At 49.8% G+C, this 21,204-nt stretch overlaps 1 protein-coding gene across 1 annotated transcript in view; it reads right to left on the minus strand.

Moving 5' to 3' along the window:
• Window positions 1-2,532: 2,532 nt before the first annotated feature.
• The window catches only part of GMDS (GDP-mannose 4,6-dehydratase), a 623,184-nt gene continuing 604,512 nt past the window's right edge, over window positions 2,533-21,204 (minus strand). The window contains exons 10-11 of the mRNA XM_031012261.2: window positions 3,199-3,267; window positions 2,533-2,958 (exon numbers count right to left, since the gene is read on the minus strand). Of these exons, the coding sequence (XP_030868121.1) occupies window positions 2,896-2,958; window positions 3,199-3,267 (132 nt within the window). The 3' untranslated portion in view covers window positions 2,533-2,895. The remainder of the gene's footprint in view (window positions 2,959-3,198; window positions 3,268-21,204) is intronic.

The raw sequence follows: 21,204 nt of genomic DNA on the forward strand, positions 1-21,204 counted from the left end.
CAAGTGAATGTTTAAAGTGCTGCCTGCTCCAAGCTCTAATAACACATTAGTGTGATAATAACACTCCTCGCATCTGCCAGGAGCCCTCCAACTGGCTGCCAGAGGTTCCACGAGGTTCGTGGTGGTTGGTGTAGGCGAAGGCTACTAAAAGGGGCGAAAAAGAACGCAAAGCCATGCCTGTCGGGTTTGCCAGCGCCGACTCGCTCCTCGCCAGCGCCCGAGGCCAAGCGGACCCGGCCTTCCGAAGGAGCCATCTTGCGCGCAGCACCAGCGGCCCACGCCCTTTAGCACTCCCTTAAGGTCGCGCAGCCTGCACGGCTGAGCCTGAGCCCCTAAACAGCTGCAGAGGTGTGACAGGTTTATTATGCTGGGCCTAGCTCGCTCGTAATTCCTTAAAGACAAAGGGCAGCAGAGAGAGCCCGCGACGGGGCCTGGCCTACCCGGGTTCCACGGACCTCCTGCACAAACTCGGGCAAGATTGCTTTGCCATGGTATGTGAGTTTAACTGAAGGTTTAACTTTCTCAGTTTTTCCTTAAAAATATCAAGGTGGAAGATGTTTTATAACATTTGAAACGAACAGCCAAAGTCTGGCAGAGCAGGAAAAAATAAGTTTACTGAAATTTAATTGAGATTTAAGATAGAAGAAACCCTGTAATAAGAATTGTCTTGAAGGATGTCCAAATGAAATTCTCTCATAGCACAGAAATAGATAAAAAATGCCGAAGTAAATCGATTCTCCTTTTCTCCTTTTAAACCACATACACCAGGAATCCAAATGAACTCCCACTCCTTCCGTTACTCAGGGTGCAGGAGCAGTGAGAAGGTTGCAACCAAAAATACTTTAGTTTCCTTCAAACATGGATGCTGCCATCCGTTTGGAGAAGTAGAATTCAACATCATGGCTCAACTGGAGTTGCATAAACCCCTGCCTAGAATCTCTCCTGATTCTAGGTGTCCAAACAAGCAACACTGAATTAAACAGGGCCATGGCAAGCCTGAGGGCCCCTGGAATAGTCTCTCCTGGGTGTGGGAAGGGAGGTCCCGGTGGTCAGAGGAGAGGGGGTGCCTGCCCATCAGGGTCAAGGCTAAGAGGAATGTGACTCTGTGAGATTTGTTGGAGGATGTGTGTGACAGTGGGTTTGGGAGTTGGGTTTGCAAGTGTTTGTGAGAATGTGTGACTGTGAGATGGCATGTTTGTGGAGTGTATGTGCACTTGTGAATGGATGTGCATCGATGTTTGTGTTCGAGCCAATGTGTGAGTATGTATCTGTGTGTGTGCCCACTATCCCGCCCAGGCTCAGAGGCCCGGCCTCCCAGCAACCATGTGTTTCCAATTAGCAGCATCCCGCCTGGGAGTGCAGAGAAGGCGAGTCCTGGGGCAGCTTCTGAGGAGCGGGTGGGCTAGCTCAGGCCCCCCAGTTCTGCTCCATCGAGGGAGAGGCCGCCCGGCCAGCAAGCTTTCACAGCAACTGGGCAGCCACACAAAGAGCCCTCTCTCCTGCGCCAGTCGTTGGAGACTCGGTCCTCCCCCAGATCATAAACCTGCCTGTGAAGACGTTCAGAAATAGTTTACCCGCACTCACACACACATGTGCAAAGGCTGGAATTCCATTTGCTATAAAGTTTTATTTTATTTTGCTTGGAAGGGGAGTGAGGGGGAGAAGAAGTGTCCTGACCTAATTTGTTCTAGGGCAAAATACTGTATTTCATGTGGAGGTATACACCTGTACATGAATCCTTGCTTGCTGCCTGTGGGTGTCCTGCACGTGTGCGTCAGCCTACCTGTAGCTGTACACCATACACAGCTCAGGAGCACACACCTGTGGTCTTACCCAGGCCACCTAAATGATGCATGCAAAGAAACCAGATCCAGAGATCTGAGGCTGAGCCTTAAACCTTTTTATTATAGCTTCAAATTAACGCTGATGTCGTTCAAGTGCATAGCACAATGTCTGGCATGTATTAGGCACTTAACATAAATGGCTGAATGAATACATTAAACTGAGATTTTAAAAGTGACCTAGTAGTCATAAGAAGAGGTTGCAAATAAGCACTGTGTGAAAGATTCTAGACCACAAGGAAAGGCACAGGCTCAGAGACCTCTAGGTAACCTGGTGGCTTTGCCATGGAATGTTCCAACAGTATTTGCTTACCTTCAAGTTTCTTCTTCTGACCCCCCTCTATTTCTCAAGACTTCTTTTTCAGATGGGTGAGAGCCCTTGGGTTCTAATTATAGTCAGCAGAGACCAGCCAGGGTGTGAATTCCTCCCTTCTGCAGGAACTAGGTTTCCAGAGTGACTTGTCACCAGGAGGGGGAAAGAAATGTCCCAGGCAAAGACTAAGGAGGAGGCTCGCCGGAGCACCCCGCCCCCCTTAGCCTTGCAGGAGTCCTCCCACCAAGGGCTTTCTCTCAAAACAGGGCAAGGCCTGACCACAGCGATCTCATTCCAAGGCCTGGATTGTGGGGTTGTTTGGGGACCCTTACAGCCGTGTTCATAACTTGGAGAAAACATCCACACTGACCCTGTAAATGCTAGTTCACAGAAAGACCATTTTTAATATGAAAAGAGAAAAACAATTTGAAGGCCCCACAATTTGTTGTGTAACAACATAATTTCAAGTAAAGTGAATGTGATTAAAACATCTTGATTTCACAAAGCCATTCAGAGGAGGCTTCGACAAAAGCAAAGCGACCCAAACCCTGGAGGGTCACATCCCGGCTGCTACAAACCTCGGCGGGGCGGCCCCGCTCCTGCGGCCGGGACAGCGCAGCGGCAGCAGGGGCCGCAGGGGACCCGCAGATCGGCACGCCCCTCCCCATCCCCACAGCGCGTCTGCACCGGAGACTCTACGGGGATTGTAGCCGGAGGGCGGGCCGGGCTCCGCGGCGCTGCTCAGGCATTGGGGTTTGTCCTCATGAGCTCCACGTCGGCGTGCACCATCTCCCTCACCAGCTCCTGCAACACAGGGGTGGGCGTGAGGGAGGAGCTTCTGCCACTCTCTCCTGGTGACACCCCACCCCGGGTGTCGGCCCCAGAGAGGCCTCCGCGTCCCTCATTCCAGCTCCCCTCACTTCTCCCGCACCCCTCCTTCCGGGCTTTGGGCATCGCAGACGCCTCAGGCGCCCGACCGTGAGAGCTGCCGCCCTGCAGCCCGGGGCCCCGCAGCGGGCGGCGTGCGCCCTAAGAGATACTCACATCGAAAGCGACCCGGGGCTTCCAGTTCAGCTTCTGTTTCGCTTTGGTGCAGTCGCCCTGCAGAAAGTCCTAGGGAAGAAGAGGGGGAGACGAAGCAGGCGTGGGTCGTGGGCGGGGGGCAGCAGGTCCCGAGCCCCGGGAACTCCCACCGTTCCGCTCCCTCTGGGCGCACAAGGCTCCGGGTTTCCCTGCTTTCGGTCCCTGCTGCGCGCGTTCAGTTGCGGCTCTCGGCGCCGTAAATCACTAGGTCGCGGTGAAGAATGTGCTGTGCGGACCCGTGAGGACCGTGACAGCGATCCACCCCCAGCTACCTCCACACCTCTTCTCCCCAAGGCGTCCCTTGGGCTCTTAATGCTTTTTTTTTTTTTTTTTTAACACGAAGTTGTCAGGGACGCTCCTATGAGAACTGTTTCGAATTGCTGCACTTCTCTGGCTAGGAGGGAAGTGAGTAAATCACCAGGCGCCCCTCCCAGCTGCCCGTGTCCCCGCGCCGCTCAGCTCCTGCCGCAGGGCTGGCCGCGCCAAGCGCCCGTCCTACCCAAAGCCACCAGCCCCGCGGGGAAGGGACTCGGGGTGTGGGGCGCGAGGTCCCAGGACTCGGGGACCCCTCTATCTCGGCGGGAGCGTGCGACCCTTTTTCTAATACGGCCGTGGATGTTTCTTCCCGGGCCGCAGCCAAGCGCGGTTCTTCCTGGGCGGTGGCTTTGGGCTTTTCGTACCCACAGTAAAGTCAGTTCACATCGCCTCCCGCACACACGCGTTCATAAAACGAAACTGGAGTTTCACGAAGCAATGCTTACTTAGGCTTAGCGTCCAGGAACTCTGTAGACGGTCTATTCTATTCTACCCCTATTCTACTCGGTTCGATTCTGTTCCTAAGAAAATGCCGATCTCGACCCACTTGTACTTCCACGTTCCAGCACGGAGCTGCAGCCAGCAGCTCTGCAGGACCCCGCACTGCCCGCCACCGTCCCCTCTGGGAGTGCCTTCCTCCTCCCGCTTTCCCCAACTGCTCCACTCGAGGAAACAAGGGCATTTCATCTCCATCGACTTAAGAGGCTTCCTTGGAAGGAAGGCTGGCTAAAAGAAAACCAGCGGAGAAGAACTTAATCCTGCTCTCAGCCCCTACTCACCAATGTCTTTGTTACAGCTCAGTGAAGACTGACTTACATGAAGATTGAGATGAGAATTTCAAGATGAATTACAAAATAGGAAAGAAGGAAGAAAGGAGGAAAGGAGAAAGAGAGGAAAGAAAGGAGGGAAGAAAGAAAAAAGACTTTGAGATACATAATTGTTAGAAGTGAGATAAATATTTAGCTTTTCCATACACAAATGTACTCGTCAAATAACACATGTGATTCCTCGAAATAAACCGAACGCAAAGGCCGTACGAAAATAGCCGATCTTTAAAGGTGAGAAATACTGGCTCATTCTATTTCAGCTACATACAAATTAAAGAACAGCCTAAAAGGAGTTTCATCGTGTGAAAGTAACAGACAGTCAAGCTGCCACTGAAAGCCTTTCCTGCTTATTTTCTTCAGACTTCCCTGAAACTTGGCACGTGGGGAATTTGTTCCAGATTCATGATGGGAAAGGTCGGGAGGGCAGGGGTGGGACCTGCTTTGCCCTGGGTTTGGAGCTCACCTTCTCTGCTGAGCCTTCTAGAGCAGAGGCTGTCTGGATCCTACTGAATGTCTGCACCGTGGGCTTGAAATGGGGCTGCAGCAGTACATGCAGCGACTCTCGCTCTCGTTCTCATCATCCATCACTACTTTTTCAAATGCTTTGCATTTCGCAATACACTAAAGTACCAGTTTCCTCCCCAGAGTGTTAATAATACTAAAACAAGTTATTTCTGCTGGCCCTAAAAGTCCATATACAGATTCTTCAGGAAAAGTAGACTACAAAAAGTAGTAATTAGCAATTTAACATAGCGCTACAAGGAAATAGCAGTATAAGCAGAAAAACGAAGTAATTTATTTTTCTTTCCCCTCCCTAAATAAACTTGTATATATTTCTACAGCCTTCTATTTTGCTATAAGCGTCACACAAAGATACTCATTCTTTTTCCCCAGAGGAAGCTGTGCAATGTGGAGTCATGCAGCCCATCCCTCCCCTCTCTCAATCCTATAGCGGCTAGATGGTGTGGAGAAACATGGTTACTGTTTAATCACATCACACTGGCTGTAAATCAACCAGCACGACATAGGATGCATTTCATGGCTGTGAACTCATAGTCAGCAAAACCCTAAAACCCAGTTTGGCTTCAAATAATCTTGGTAGGCTTGGGAAATGGAGCTTTGTATTGTAATTATGTTTCCTGTAGTTTTCTACAAGTAGCTCACAATATAAAAACAACCAGGGAACTACAATTAAGGAAAAAGAAAAATGGTTTTCAAAGGCTTAGAAACAGACATTGCTACCATGCACTGTAAAAGTATTTCATTGAAACCAGAGACGCACCCAGTTAAACTTCTCAATTTAGTTTTGAGCCTAGCTCCAATACTGCAGTCTAGCTGCTTCCTTTAACCTTCTGCCAAGGCTCTGTCTCCCTGAAATTTAATTAGACCAAGAGACCTTGGGAAGAAAAAGGATGAGGTCCCCTCAGAACAAAACATCGGCTCTCTATGCCAGCTGTTCCTAGGCTGACATCTGGACTGGGCAGTAAGCTTAAGTTCCAATCAACTTTTAAGGAAAGACTACGAGCATCCCAGCTTGTTTTACACTTAACTGTTCCTGAAGGAATTTCTTACTTCTTCCCATTGTGTCATTTATAGAAAAGATATAGTCAATGGTTCATCCTGCAAGGTTCTAGGCACAGGACATAGTTCAAGGGCGGCGTGGGGAGGGCCTGTGTGGGAGAGCGCACACAACTCTAGAAGGAGAGCAAGGATGTGGATTCCCTTCCTTAAATAAGGCTTCCTCTGGGCTGAGAAGGAATTAGGTGGTGGCAAATGCTCATACAACGGGGTCCAAACTGCTGTGCTCAGATACAGAACTGTGAGGAGTGAGAGGGGAGCGTGGGCCATGATACACGTCCCTTTAATCTTTACCTCCCTCTTAAAGAGTTTTGAACTTCCACAAATCCCCTCCAATAGGGTATAATCAGCTCCTAAGGACAAGAGAGAAGAATGAGCTTATCTACTGTGCTCTTTTCTTCTTTTTTGACAGTTCGGTTCCTTCATTATACATATGCTTACAGCCTTAGTATGACAATGGGGGCAAAAGCTGAATTAAAGTGATGATTTTATGTACAGCTTCCCAAAAGGACTTCCACCAGTGCAACTGGGTGGTCTGGAGCTTTTCCTGAAAAAAGAGAAAATAAAGCTTTGAGAAAAATTTAAAGTATTTCTATGTGAATATGACATTTCCTGAACTCTGGCTTCTGGTGTCTTCACTGTTTTCATTGCTATTCCTTAGGTGAACTATACGGTTTCAATATGTAATTTATAATTGTCAAATTCAATTAGGTTTCACTGAGCATTTTACAGCAGCAAAACAGCGGGAGCAATGTCTCCGTCCACACAGCCCTTCAGATTTCTGACTCACGGACTGTGTGTATTCATTTGACCTTCGGGAGTTATCCTTTAGCTGTACCATCCAGGCATACATTTACAGAGCTGCAAACAGCAGCATGGAGGAGGGCATGTTTGGCTGCAGCCATTTTTTAGGCTTTCCTGGCTTATGCTCTTGTTAAAGTGAACTGATAAAGCGCCAGACCAAATGCTGGAAAAGTCATTAAGCCCGTTTCTGAGCCCACAGTAGTTAACGCAAACTCCAGAAAAGGAGAGACCATAGTGTGCTCTTATCTTCTACCCTAACGACAGGTCCCTTTCCTCAGATCTCTCCCATCTAGATAACAACGCAGCTTTAAAATCACACTGGTTAGTTTTCATTCCTTCCCCCGATGTTATTTTGATCATTCTTTAACACATTCATTGCCTGTGATCCTCCCACCTCCATACCACTTTCTCTAAAACCATTGTGGGGAATGCTGTTCAACAGACTGTATCACATAGGATGATTTTTTGAAGTTCACAGTCTCATTTCATTTTATCCCCTTTTCACTGAGTTTGCTTTGGGAAAACTTTAATATTTAGTTCAAACTAGGTGTTGGATGCCACATTTCCTCAACAGGTCTGCTTATAAGGTTTGCAAAGAACATCTGTTTAGGTGGAGAAATATTCTAAGAGTATGAGATCTTTTGGCAGATTATTGTTAAATTTCTAATGTACATCTTGGAAGAAATTGACTCTTGAGAGCTCTAAATAGGAGAAGATGTATGGACAGGGATGTTAATAAGGAAAGCCGAGACTGATGAAAGCCTTGGCGAAATATCTTCAGGAATTTAAGATACAGAGCTGTGAGGGGCGCTTAATATTCTTTTTTTCCCTTCTACTTTTCTTAGAAAAGCAAAATTGAGGAATAGCTCAGGTTCCAAGGGAATAAAAGAATGCCAATGAATTTGGTTCTTGATCCAACTTTCTGCTAGTGTAGAGTGAATAGGAAAGCTTGACTCTTGGGGCAATGTTTCTTTTTCAGAAAGGCAGAGCTGCTAAACAACAACAAAAAGCCTCAGGAAAAAGCTCTCAAGTCTCACAGAGTATCCTAGTCAAGATTCCAGATAGTTGAGAATAAGACTGGGAAATAACAAAAAATGAATTCTGAAAGATCCCCCAGAAACTTTGCAATATACGACATCTCTTCTTGGGTGTAGCCTGAAGCCTTACATGCTCACGAATTTATCCTTTGGTTTAATCCTTCCCAAAGAGGGAGCGAATGTCCGAGCAGTAAGAAATGCTGTGGTGTTAACAGCGGTAATGAACATTTCCCCTCTGTTCCCTTACTGCTGTCTATCCGCACAAACTGAAGTGGAAGTCAGACCTCTCCTTTCATGACAAGGGGCGATAAGAGAGGAGAAGAAAACAGCAGGCGGTCCTGTCTGCTCAGGAAGCGGGACTCGGTGGGACTGTCCGTCAGCAGAGGCTAACGGAATGCCGGCAGAGCTCAAACAATGCTCAGGCAGCCTCAGGGAAATGGAGTCAGTCAGCACTGGCCCGAGGAGGGTGCAGGCAGTGGAGAGGAAGTGGCAGAGGGAGGAGCAGGCCCTGCCCCATGGCCTCGTCCGTGGCCACCCTTATGGAGGCTGCTGTGTGGCAATCAGCGATGGTGTAGACTTGGAATAAAACCACCACTGGACACTCTCACTGTCGCCACTGTCACCTCTGCTGGGAGCCTCCTTAGATGACTCCGGATGTGCGGTCCAGTCCTCCTGCATGGTGCCTAATGGGCACTTGAAAATCCTCTGACCACCCCTCTCGCCGATCCCACTTTTCTGATGGGATCTCAGTTGGTAGAATTTGTCATTTGGGATCAGCGGCTGTTAAGCACTACTAAACAAATGGAAAGAAATGCATCCATCCGTATGCATGCTCCAGAAACCAGCGACAAAGTCCGGCTAGTACAGTAGAGCTTTCGTGGAAAGTAAATGAGAACATGGTCTTCATTATATGCCTACTTGTCAATAAAGCTTAGGGTGGTAAAAAAAAAAATTACAGGTGTTCACTTCATGAAAGGAGAACTTAACGGCATGTATAGTGCAACCTATATATAAATGGATCTTTTTTCATTTATATTTTAAAAATATGGTTGACATAGTTGACATAAAACAAGAATTGTAGTTAAGCAAAAAGGGCTCTATAAGCTACACAGACAACATAATTATTTAGGAGAAATACAGGATTTAAGCAAGTTAACTTCCTTTTAAACAAAGTTTTAAAACATATTCTGGAGAAAGCCCTTTCTAGCAGACATGCTGGAGATGTGTGGAGATGAGTGCGGTGGTCCTCTTTCCTCCATGGGATGAACCGTATGTGGTCTATGCAGTTTATGCCACCCCAAAGCTTGTTCCTTTCCCCAGACCAGGCGGTTGCCCTGGCTGTGTCCGCCTGCCCATTGGCTGCCTGGCCTTTGACTGGGACAGAGGAGCATGCTCCCCACCTCCTGAGTGGGGCCCAGCCCAGGAACATGCCCACTGTCTGCCCTGTCCAGCCCTGTGCAACTTTGAGGCCTTCCCCGTTCAACCAGGCAGCAGTCTAAGCCAGCTGAGCAGAGGAAAGCACTTCTCAGAGGCTGCGCTGGGAAGCTTTTGGGGAGCTGCCCACTCATAGGTAGGTGTCTAATAGGTTTCTTTAAATGAAATAACCATATAAGACTTTGGGGATGTCATCTTGCATCATACATATTTACAAGATGCTGTGTCTGTCTGTACCTGTTCTACATCTATAATTGCAATCGTGGAGTTAATTTTTGGTTAGCTTTATTTCTTGATCCCTGGTGCTTACAGTAGCATCAACCTGGGGAAAGCTAGATTAATTACTGTAACTAGAGCCCTCTTGGTTCCGGTTAGTTCACTGATCTCCACTCTGACTAGCTGAGATGGGGGATGGCTGACTCATAGCTGTGATGCAGGGACCATTTAATGAAAAGGAGATAAGGTTGTCAGTGACCTCAGCATTCCAGGCTTCAAAGCCAGCACCATGTTGGTCGGAAATTACTGGTTACTGTTAATAACTGGATCTGGGGTGTAAAGATTTATCCATGCTGGAAGGAGGTGGCAAAACCCCGAGGACAGGAGATAAAGCGCCTTTGAGTGGACCGATTAGGGACTCTTGTGACATCGCTGGCAAGTGGCACCCTGGATACAAGAGGCAGGCCACTGTGCTCTTGCCACTTAGGGCTTTCTACCCTCAAAGCGCTTTATAGACATCAGCTAATTAAACCACAAAACAATCACATCCAAAATGCAACTTAAGAGATTTTGTATCTGTTGCAGGTGGCCTCTTTCCTAGAGATGAAAGTTCTGTGCAAAGCAAAGTATCTCGGAAGTAAAAGCTAAAGTACTTGTCATCTGGCTTATCTTTACCCCGCACCTTCTCATCTAGGAATGCCTACCTAGGCCACAGGGGATCCTGAATTGCATAAGAGGAAGGTAATTTTCCTTGAGCTTGTTTCCTTCTAGTTTGTTAGGAAATCTACCCACCTCTTAGAAATGTCCCCCCCTCCGCCCCACCACCACTGCTTCGGACATGAGTACTACACAGTACAATGTAGATGGGATTTTTTTCCTTTGTGGTTTTTCTCAGTGTATACAGTATATTAAGTCCTCCAATTCAACACACCTCACTTCAATAATCCTTCCTTCCTTCCTCCCTCTCTCCCTCACTCCCCTTCCTCCTTCTCCCCAGTCCAAATATAAATAACGTAACAGGGTCATTCAAACAGGGTCTATCAAACATATACCCACAGGCTCCTCCAAATATTCATTCCCTCAGCCACTTCTTAAGAAACTCAAGGCCTAGCCAAACACCTGACCACATCCAGATTCTTGCTTTTTGGCCATTTCTCTGGGGACTTTTATATTGGAGAAAAGATTAAGACAATTACTATGATATTTGTTAGCAAATTTTTGGAGAGGTATGGAGAGGAGATGAGCACGATGACAACTCTTTAGGCTTACTATAATTCTGTTGTCACCCATTTGGCCACCCATCATCACAGGAAGGCTCACAGGGTTTTGTCAGGTGTCTATAGTACATGGTCACCTGGCATTCCTTCTTCACATCTTCGTGAGAGGAACAAAGTCCTATACCGAAATGTATCTGCAGAGGTATTTCAGCCAAGTACTTGAGAATGTCACAAAGTCATCTAGCGGTCAGGTTCTGCCAACTCCTGGTCCAGCAGTCACAACACTCAATAGGACAAAACCCTGTGTAGAATGGGTTGTAAGCAATACACTTTACACACATTAATTTGAGTGGCAAAGAGGTCTCTAAGTAATAGATGGTATCAACACACAGAAATATCAACTTAATGCTGGATGGAAACTGACACAGAAGAGTCCATATTGTACATATTGTATGATTTGCTGTATGTGAGGTCCCAGAAGAGGCATCCATGGTTATAGAAACGAGATTGGAGGACAGGGGAGGAGTACTGACTGGGAAGGTTCACCAAGGAACTTTCTGGAGTGAGGAAATGCTCCTTATATGAATAGGAGTGTCAGTTACATGAGTGTGTGCGTTTGTCAGAACAGATCAAACTGCAGTTCAACATTTGTGCATTTCACAGTATATAGATTTTATCTCAATACAAAAACGTGGCCAGGCGTGATAGCTCATGCCTGTAATCCCAGTGCTTTGAGAGGCTGAGGTAGGAGGACTGCTTGAGGCCAGAAGTTTGAGACCAGCCTGGGCAGTATGGCAGGACCCTGTCTCTACAAAAAACTTAAAAAAATTAGCTGGGTGTGGTGGCACTTGCCTGTGGTCCCAGCTACTTGGGAGGCTGAGGTGGGAGGACTGCTTGAGCCCAGGAGTTTGAGGTTGCAGTGAGCTATGATTACACCACTGTACTCTAGCCTAGGTGACAGAATGAGACCTCGCCTCTAAAGGAAGAAAAATTCGTGTACACAACCAACATGGCGGCATTGCTGGAGAGACCTGGAATCACAACGTGGCTCAACCACTTAACTCTTTCTTAATAACTCTGAGATTCAGGTTTTAAATCTGTAAAACGGGGACAGCAAGGCTTGCAAAGTTGTGTGAGAATTCAAAATTGCACAGCTGCTTTTAGCAGCTAGAACCACTTCTAATTCATCCTATACAGGCTTTCCATTGAGGCTATTATTTATCACTAAAATGTAGGAAAAATGATTCATTTCTTGTAGTAACATCATGGATGAAGATGTAATATTTTTAAGTGGGCTGTTTTATAGTTTTTCTTTGATACTTACATGCAACTTTTACCCTGCACCCCAACCCTTTGTCTAATTTTAGATAATCATTTTCTGAATAGCTCTAACAGAGTGTAGAAGATTTTGTACTCTGCTGTCCCTCAATTTCTGCAAACATTTCACAGTCTCTTGCTTGCTTGTTGCCACATATTTACTGCTTTAAGCCTTGGAGAAGCAAACATGGACAAGAGAAGGCCGTGGCTGTCATGAAGCCCATGTTCTAGGGGTTGGCAGCACAAGTTTGCGGAGACCTGAGTTTCGGCTGATGGGAGTGCGAGGGAGCGACTATAGAGGGGGCTGGCTTGTTGGAGGGCAGGAGGGCACTCTGTACAGGCTGGGCGGGGAAGGCCTTCCACAGAGGCCACTGGATCAGAGATCTGCACAATGTGCACGGGCCGCTCACAGAAAGATCTGGGGTGTGAGGGTCTCCTGGGGACACTGCAGGTAAAAAGGCCTTAAGGGAACCCCGGAGAGAAGGCTGCTGTGACTGGGCATGGGGAGTGAGGGGGAGAGGAGCCCATGACCACGAGGCTGGGAGGGACACAGAGGCAGGCACTGTTGGCCTCCCGGGTGGTTTCTGCCACGGAGCCCAGGCCTTTCCCAGCAAAGCTACGTGGTCGCAAGGCTCTGCTGTCTGGTCACAGTGACTGCCTTGGAGTATCTACCGCCTGCAGGCTGTGGCTGGAGGCTGGAAAGCTGGCTACCTCAACCTGATGGAGTTTACAATTCTGACTTTCTGGTGCCAATTTTTGAAAGTATGGAACTGACTATAAACTGTCATTTAGCTGTGTGTCTTTTTAAAAAGGTGGACGAGTCGTTCTTGCCCTGCATGGCCCAACTCTAATACATAATCCCTCTTCCCCTGGAAAATCTGCCACTCTTTGATGTGCTTGGGCCACCTAACCTAAAAGCACCTGGCGACTCAGGTGCAGGCCACTGCAGCGGGACTGCACCCAGCTGGCCCTGAAAGACATGGAGACTAGGGATCGCCAGAGGCAGTAACCTGGCCATGCTATTCCAGCACCTGCTAGGGTGTGCTGTGAAAGGGCTGTCCCTCTTCTGGCCAAATGAGGACACGCTCAGCCTCTGAAGGCTACTGAGATGCCGCTCCACCCTTCATTTCCTCCTGCCTGCAGTGAAGCCGTGACCCTGAGCTCCCCTTGCTGGTTAAAGGCCTTCTTTCCCAGTAGCTCTCAAGAGGATGAGGCACAGCACTGAAACCTGCCTGTGTTTTGAAAATATTTTTACCATACTCCTGTGTGTATGTGTCTTTCTCTGTCTCTCTCTGGGTGTGTCTCTCTGCGTCCGTGTGCACTGTTTAAAAGTCCACTCGTTTACAGTGGGAACCCGCTCACTTTGAACTCCATCCTTTACCAGCCCAGCACATCCAATATGGAGTCTGGGCTTTGCTCAGAGCCACAGTGGGGTTTTAAGTGCTGGGGGCATATGCTGCGATGGATGAGTTCAAAGATGCCTGCAGATGCTGCCTGTGGGTTAGAAAGAGGGGCAAGAGCAGGGGAGAGACCAGCTAAGAGACTCCAGTCACAGATGTGGTGAGAGACGATGGTGGCCTGGACACGAGGGGTGGGGAGGGGACATAGCGATGCAAAGGCGTGGGTGAACTTGAGATGATCTTGGAGAAAGAGCAGAAAAGGCCTCCCTGGGGTTGGAGGCGGTGGTGGGGGAAAGAGGACTGACAGAGAACTCCTAGGATTTTCGTCTGAATGGGAACGTTTTTATTGCTTTCAAAGACATTCTACGAATCAACAATGCCAGAAGCGAAGTTCTCCTAGTGGAGTCTGCGTGTGCCTCTCACCACAGCCCTGCCAGCATTATGTGTCATCTCCTTTTTCACGATTTCATGGTTAGAGAACAGGGACTCTTCCAAAAGATTACTTCTAGAGAATCACCTGCGATCTCTCATATCATTCCATGGAGCACGCCTTCTTGTTTTGATCCTGATTTGAGGCCAAAGCCTCTCTGCTGAGCAAGCCTGCTTAGCTCTGGGAAAGGGGCTCCGTTTCACATGTCCTGGCTATGCTCCTGTGAAAGGCAGGCTGAGGGGAAACAGCTTGTCTTCTTCTGTGACCCTGGTCCATGGGACAGGCGAGGAAAGGGTTAAGGCAAGCTGTGTCCACTGCACAACCAACATGGCCCACTTTCATCCTCCGGCTGCAGCAGGAGGAAGTCCGAGAGGGGGCCTTTCACATGACATCATAAAAGCCTGATTTATCGCCGGCCACCAAACATCTAGAAAATCATAACATCCTTTCAGGAAAATGCAGTGGAAAATAATCAGGCTGACTTTGATGGGAGCTTTGGTGGGGACTCCGAGTGCGACACTGTGCGGCGACCCTTGGCAGGTGCTTTGTTTGCCGTCGGGGCCAGCCTCACTGACAAGACTGAGGGTCTGTGCTGTGCAAAGCCCACAGGGGGGTGTGGCCCTCAAGTCTGCAGATGCAAACGAGAGCCTGGTTCATACTCTGCCAACTTGCCTAAAATGACACTGTGGTGGATGTGAAGGCGCTTTGGAAAAGACAGCTCTATCCACATGTGAGAAATTACTGATTACAGCCTTGTACATAATCCACAGCTACTCCAGGCAAGCAGGGCCCAGCCTCGGCACCTCCAGGACTGCGTCTGGGAGCTGCTCTTCTCTGCTCTCAGCTAGGGCTATCTTTAGGACACTACTGTTTGGTTAGAGCCCTTTCCTCACAAGGCACTTTTCCTACGTCGCATTTCCAGAGTAACCTGCCACCATGGCAGCCCTCCTCGTCACAAAGAGGACTAGGAGACGACAGAAAAGAGACATTCCCAGAATGTCAGTGGAAACAGAAATAAAGGGATGAGATCCGCGTGCCACGAGGAATCTGTTCCAGGAATGTCTGCATCTCTTCGCTGCTTCTCTTGCTCAGTAATTTGATGAAACCACCAGCAGGAACCTCTTCTTTGATGTGCACAACATGCTCTCCAAATAAACACAGGAAAGAGGGACAAGGGTGGCCTAGAGTGTGGGATAGTTCTAGAAATCTGGCCACATCAATTCTAAAAAGCCTGTTGGCGTAGAAAGTAGGCCTGTCTTCGCAAAGTAATGCCTGCTCTGAAGGTCCTGGGACTCCTGAGTGTGGAGAAGACGGACAATATAAAGATTGAGCCAGGGCTGACAAAGGGCTAGCCTGAGGCTGAAGTTTGGCAAAAATCAACCCTTGGACTCAGTTCAAAGTTACTTTCACTTCATTTAACTGTTATACCGGCAAGCGTGCGGCATGAAGATCACTCACAAGATGATCAAAGACTCATGTGAGAACACAGCCACCAACACCTCTCTGGCCGTCCTGAAGGTGCCTGGAAGGTCGGTGCTGATGCGGCCCCCATGGAGGAACGGGCTCCCAGGGAGGGATGAGCCCCCAGGATGGAGAGCTCAGGGCCTAGCCTGACACCATGAACCTAGGACTGGGGGCACTTGGCTGCCACACAGGCAGCCCTTACCATGCTACGGTTATGTCCTTGCAAGTTTGATTCTTACCCGTACCAGTGGGCCCCGGAAGGTCTGCCCATGCCTCACCTGCCCAAGGTTCTGTGCAGGAATGGGAATGGCGTGGAAGGCAGCGGGGAGGAGAGGTGAGGCCTAGGCCTGGCCCTGTAGCACAAGCTCTGAACCTGGGCTTGCCTCACCTGCACACGGGGCATCGCTGGGACCGGAAGAACTCTAACGGCCCCTCTCCAAGCTACTGCTTGCCATTCTGCCAGGCCTGCTGGTGCTCGCATAACACCTTGAGACTGCTTCTTGCCTTGGGGGCCCCGCACTATGCCTCCTAGCCCAGTGCCAGGCATGGCTCCAGGCAGCTGTGGCAGCAGAGTGGTAGGACTCAAGGCGTCCCAGCTGGGCTCCATCTGGCTCGTTGTCTGCACTGAGTCTGAGTCAAGCCAGGTGTCTGGGGGAGCTGGGTGACTCAGCAGATTGTCAGGTGGCAAAGAGTGGTGGAGAGGCCTCCCTTGGCCCTGGTCTCCCTGCACCTCTGCCCAGTAAGGCCTTTCCAGGCATCTCTCCAGGCCCAGGAGCCCTGCAGCTGGGCATGTGCTTCCCGGCTGGCCCCTTGTGAGGAGGCAGGTGGCCTGGAGGGCGGAGGTCTGACTCAGTTCTGGTGTGCTGAACAAGGCCCCGAGGAAACTACTGCTTCAAACTCTCCCCCGTGAAGGCACGGCTGGACTTCTGGGGAGCTGTCACCTATGCCAAGTCAGGCTCTCTGGGTGCTTATGCTCTCTCGTGGCTATTAAGCGGACACTTGTGGCACCTTATTGCCCTGGCTGGAGCAGGTCACTGAAGCACTTGCATCACACATAAATAATGGCACAAGGGGAAGCACGTTCCGCACCAGCACAGATCATAACCAAATGCCTGACCTACTGCAGACTGTTGTGGGGACAGAGGCCTCCATGCAGAAGGCTCCCAAGGGGAGTTCCCTCTGCAGTGGGCCAGTCAGTCCCTGCACTGGCTGTTCAGAATGGGTTTTTTACCAGTTTAGACAAGGGTTCCCCGAGGGCCCTTAGATCAGCAGCAACATGCCCCCTGTCCTTCAGCCTTCTAACAGTCCTGCGAGGTAGGCAAGGAAGCGGCGGTGCTGGTAAGTGGGTAACTTGCCGTGTGCCACTCGAGGTGGATCCTGGATTCAAACCCAGGCTTATCTGACTCCAAAGACTAGGTTACTAGCCCATTAACCTAGACCACCTCCCCTGGGCGTCTTCTCTCTTTAGTTATGTGTGCTGACACTTGGTAACAATGAATGCAAAGCCATGCGTTCACCACCAGGTAGAGGCTGAGGTGTGTAAAGAAAGCATTTGCCAACAACACGGACAGAAGAGAGAGAATGTGCTTCCGCGCTACAGAGGTCCAGATTAGATTAGAGCAGAGACAGGAATGGAACCTAAGAGTCAGAAACAAAGGTGGGGGGCATGAGAGACACCAGGCAGAAATGAGCATGGGTCTCTTCATGTCAAAGCCCCACACTAAAAAAGCCTGATGCAGCCCTGGGTTTAGAGCAAAACAAAAATTCCACTGTTTTTCTCCAGCTGGAGATGAATGGTTTCACAGAGGGAACCCTGGCTGAAGAAAAAGCATCTTTGATTTGGTTAATTAATGTAGCTTTCTCAAAAACACTGATCAACTCCTCGAGTGCCAGCAGGATGGCCATGATCCTGAACTTTATACTTATGAGCAGCTTAAACACAGGCCACTGGCTGTGTGCCCATGGATTGATTCTATGCCCCACCCCCCAACCCCCGACACTATGAGGCCGTGAGACTCCCAGACTTCCTCAGGCAGGACTGGGCTCTGGGGGGCATTATTCAAGGAAGTACTGCTTTTGAGGATGGCAAGGAACACTCAGAGCCACCTGACATGGGAACTCTGGGGTTTGGGATACTACCAAGGGACCTTTGCTTGGTATCTGTTCCCTTCAGAGCACTCTTTTCTATGAAAGGAACCCAAGTCACAGAATTAGAAAGAACTCTCTGGGTCTTATTAATGCTACCACCATGACTACTAACAGAAACACAAATATTCCTTAGGGTGTGGAGACTGAGGGAGACCATGTTTTCAGGTCAATGGGACCTGCATGAGTAGAGTGAGTCTGGAGGTAAATAAAGACTTTATCTACAACTACTTAGCTCATGAGTCTGGATAGTGAGAGTGCAGAAAGAAAGAGACACCTTGAAATCTTCTTATTCCATTCTGGCCAACATTCGTTCATACATGCAGTCAGCCCAGAAGCTCAAGGTCAGCGATGGAGACTGACATAGATGGCCATCTCCAACAGGTACCTGTGTCTGCGGCAGGCAACAAGGGCAGGCTAGCAGAGAAGGAGGTGGGTGCCTGTGGATATGGGGAGAGGGCCCAGGCTTGAAGAGGAGCAGGAGCGGAGGAGAGGGCTGTGTGGTGGCCTCGACAAAGCACCATGTTAAGGATGCCACTGAGGCACTTGCAGAAACAGCTACTGGGTGACGTGCCTGGCATTTTCCCACTGGGGGAAGTGGAAGGATTAAGCTACCTTCACAGTGGGATGCAGGAGGGGCTCACAGGCCAGTGAAGTGAGGGCTCTTGGGAAATACTTCCCAGAGAAGATTTTCCCTGAGCTGGGTTGTGAGGAACGAGCAGAAGGTAGGAAGACGAAGTGCAAGGCTAACGGCCCAGATGCAGACAGCTGTTCAAGGACCCAGTGATGTTAGAGAACCTCCCAGAACTGCCCCATTTAGTATGGCTGGGGGCCAAGTGGAACTCTCTCGTTTGCTGAATGTGGACCCCCAGGTGCAAAGCAGTCATCGCCAGCTGAGCATGAGCTTTGGAGTCGGATCCAAGCTGAGGCCGGGCACGGTGGCTCATGCCTGTAATCCCAGCACCTGGGAGGCCAAGGCAGGTGGATTGCTTGAGCTCACAAGTTCGAGATTAGCCTGGGCAATATGGTGAAAGCCCGTCTCTACAAAAACCAGCTGGGTGTGGTGGTGCATGCCTGTAGTCTCAGCTACGTGGGAAGCTGAGGTAGGAGGATGGCTTGAGTCCGGGAGACAGAGGCTGCAGTGAGCCAAGATCATACCACTGCACTCCAGCCTGGGTGACAGGGCCAGACCTTGTCTCAAAACAAAACAAAACAAAATGAAAACACAGATCCCAGCTGAATTCCAGTTCTGCCACTTACTTCCTGGATGCCCTGAACCTCACTGGGCCTAGGTTCCACGATGTATAAGCCTGTTGAATGATATCGACCAATGCTAAAGATCAGAGATAAAATCAGTGCCTGATGTTGGGTAAGTGCCCGACAGACAGCAGCTCCTGCCACTGCACAGTCAGTGACGGCTCTACTGGGGCCCAGGGGATGCAGTTAGACCCCAGGAGGATGCACCAGTCCATGGTACCAGCTCGGCAGCACTGTTGCCCAAGGCTCCCCCACATCACTCTTCAGTTCTAGCAATCTGCTGCCCTCCTCATGCAGTTGGTTCCCGACAGCCTGGAATATGCTTCCTCTTCTTCACTGAAACTGTGCCCGTGGAGAAGCACATGGGATTTAGGGTCACAGAGACTTAGGTTGACACTAGATTCACCACGTTTGAGGTGGCTTGGTGTCCTCATCCTCAGGCATGCCACACCTGCAGGTGTGTTATGCACCTGTCACGGGGTAAGGCCTTCCACGTATGCTCGCTCTCCTCCTGCCTCAGGTCCCTCTTTAAGTGTTGGCCACTCCCCAGCCTTGAACCTCCCTGACCTCCCTCTCTGCTGAGCGGCTCTCTGAGGCTGTCCCATGCCCGTGGAACATGCTGGATGTGGCTGTGCCTTCTAGGTGCCCGTTTTGGAGAGAATACCTTTCTTATAAACAGCAGGGCAGGCTGTCTCAGGTGTGGTTCCAGAGCGCATGGAATGTGCCCTTGCATCCCCACAGCGCAGGCCCAGGGCTGCCGACACAGCAGCCAACCAGACACACGGGGAGCTCATGTTCTACTGTGGGGGCACTGGCAGTAAACAGGCAAGCAAGGAAACAACCAGGTGGTTACAACGCCTCTGATAAAAAGAAAATTGGGTAATGGGGGGCCACGAATGCCAACACGGTACTGTTTAGGCAGAGTTATGACTGACAGTGGGGGCTGCCCCAGGTAAAGCTCGAGGTGGAGGGAGCAGGCTGGGCTAGGGCCCTGAAGGGCCGGCTGGTTAGAAACCCTGAAGTCCTGAGTGACCCCATGGGGCTGGGGTCAGGGAAGCTGTTACAGGTGGCGGTGGCTCCACAGCTATGAGAATTATTTCTGGCTTCCTCAGGAAAGATCCCTGTATATATTTCTTCCTCTGGGTGCTCATTAGACCCTTTGCCTGCAGATGGTCTTAGGAGTTCCCTTGGGGAAACTGGTGGCTACCCACATGCTGGAGATTGGACTGGACGCATTTTGGGACATCCTGAGACATGCTGTCTGTCATTCAGGGGCTTCTGGGGCTCAGTGAGGTCCTCATCCATTCCTGTGCACCCTGGAGGTCCTGAAGGATGTAATTCAGGGGCTAGTCTTGTGTTCCTCAGGGACAATCTATGTCACTGTCACGTTAGTGAAGATAAATGGAGAGAAATATGCCCTGCCAGCTGGTGGCACTCAGAAAGTGCCATGGAGCAGCACAGCCTGCGTCTCAGAATGGACAGGAAAAAAGCTTTATCTTCTTCCTGTCAAAGGAGGGAAATACCTTGTGGAAGGTCAGGGGGCTGTGCACCTGGCAAGTGCCTGCCTGACCCCAGCCTGTGGCAGAACCTGAAGGGCCACTGCGATCTTTATCAGGTGACTCAGTGCTTAGCACTGGGGAAGGGCGGAGCGTGGAGCAGGCACAGAAGGTCCCGTGGAGAGGCCCTGAGCAGCCCAGACAGGAGCGCTCCGTTCTGCTGCTCGGGGCATTACCTCCAGCAGTCAGGCGCGTACAGCTCGTGTCTCTCGGATGATTTCTCTCTCTCTCTCTCTCTCTTCTATCTCTCTTCTCTCTCCCTTTCCTTCTGCAGGATTTAATTAATTGAAAGTCAGGTTTTTAAATATTGGTCAGCCTCCTGTTGGATATTTGGGGTCTGCCCTGGGGCTCCCCCACGCATCTCTCTGACTTACCTTCATGAAAGGTGAAGCAGAAATACCTCCAACAACTCGGCACACTTCTTTTGTCCCAAAGAGTGGAAGCACACTAGGAAGTTCTCAGAACCCCGAAGAAGGCCCTCGTTTCACCTGCTCCTTCAGGATGCCCCTGTCCTTTCCTACTGGCCCCTGGCTCAGAAAGATCGCCCTGCGTAGCACTCTCCTTTTCATCCTGTCCTCGCTCACTTGGAACCCTGCTCTTCAGAAACTAAGGGGAGTGCAGCAAGCCTCAATTCTCTTGAAATCTGGGCAGTTTCCATCTTTTTTTTTTTTTTTAAGAAAAAAATAGAGTCTCACTCTATCGCCCAGGCTGGAGTGCAGTGGTGTGATCTCGGCTCACCGCAACCTCCACCTCCCAGGTTCAAGAGATTCTCCTGCCTCAGGTTCCCAAGCAGCTGGGACTACAGGAATGTGCCACCACGCCCAGCTAATTTTTTTGTGTTTTTAGTAGAGACAGGAATTCACCATGTTGGTCAGGCTAGTCTCGAACTCCTGACCTCAAATGATCGGCCCACCTCGGCCTCCCAAAATGCTGGGATTACAGGCGTGAGCCACCACACCCGGCCAGTTTG

This window comes from Gorilla gorilla, chromosome 5 (genome assembly GCF_029281585.2).
Source record: "Gorilla gorilla gorilla isolate KB3781 chromosome 5, NHGRI_mGorGor1-v2.1_pri, whole genome shotgun sequence".
In the NCBI taxonomy this organism is placed as follows: domain Eukaryota; kingdom Metazoa; phylum Chordata; class Mammalia; order Primates; family Hominidae; genus Gorilla; species Gorilla gorilla.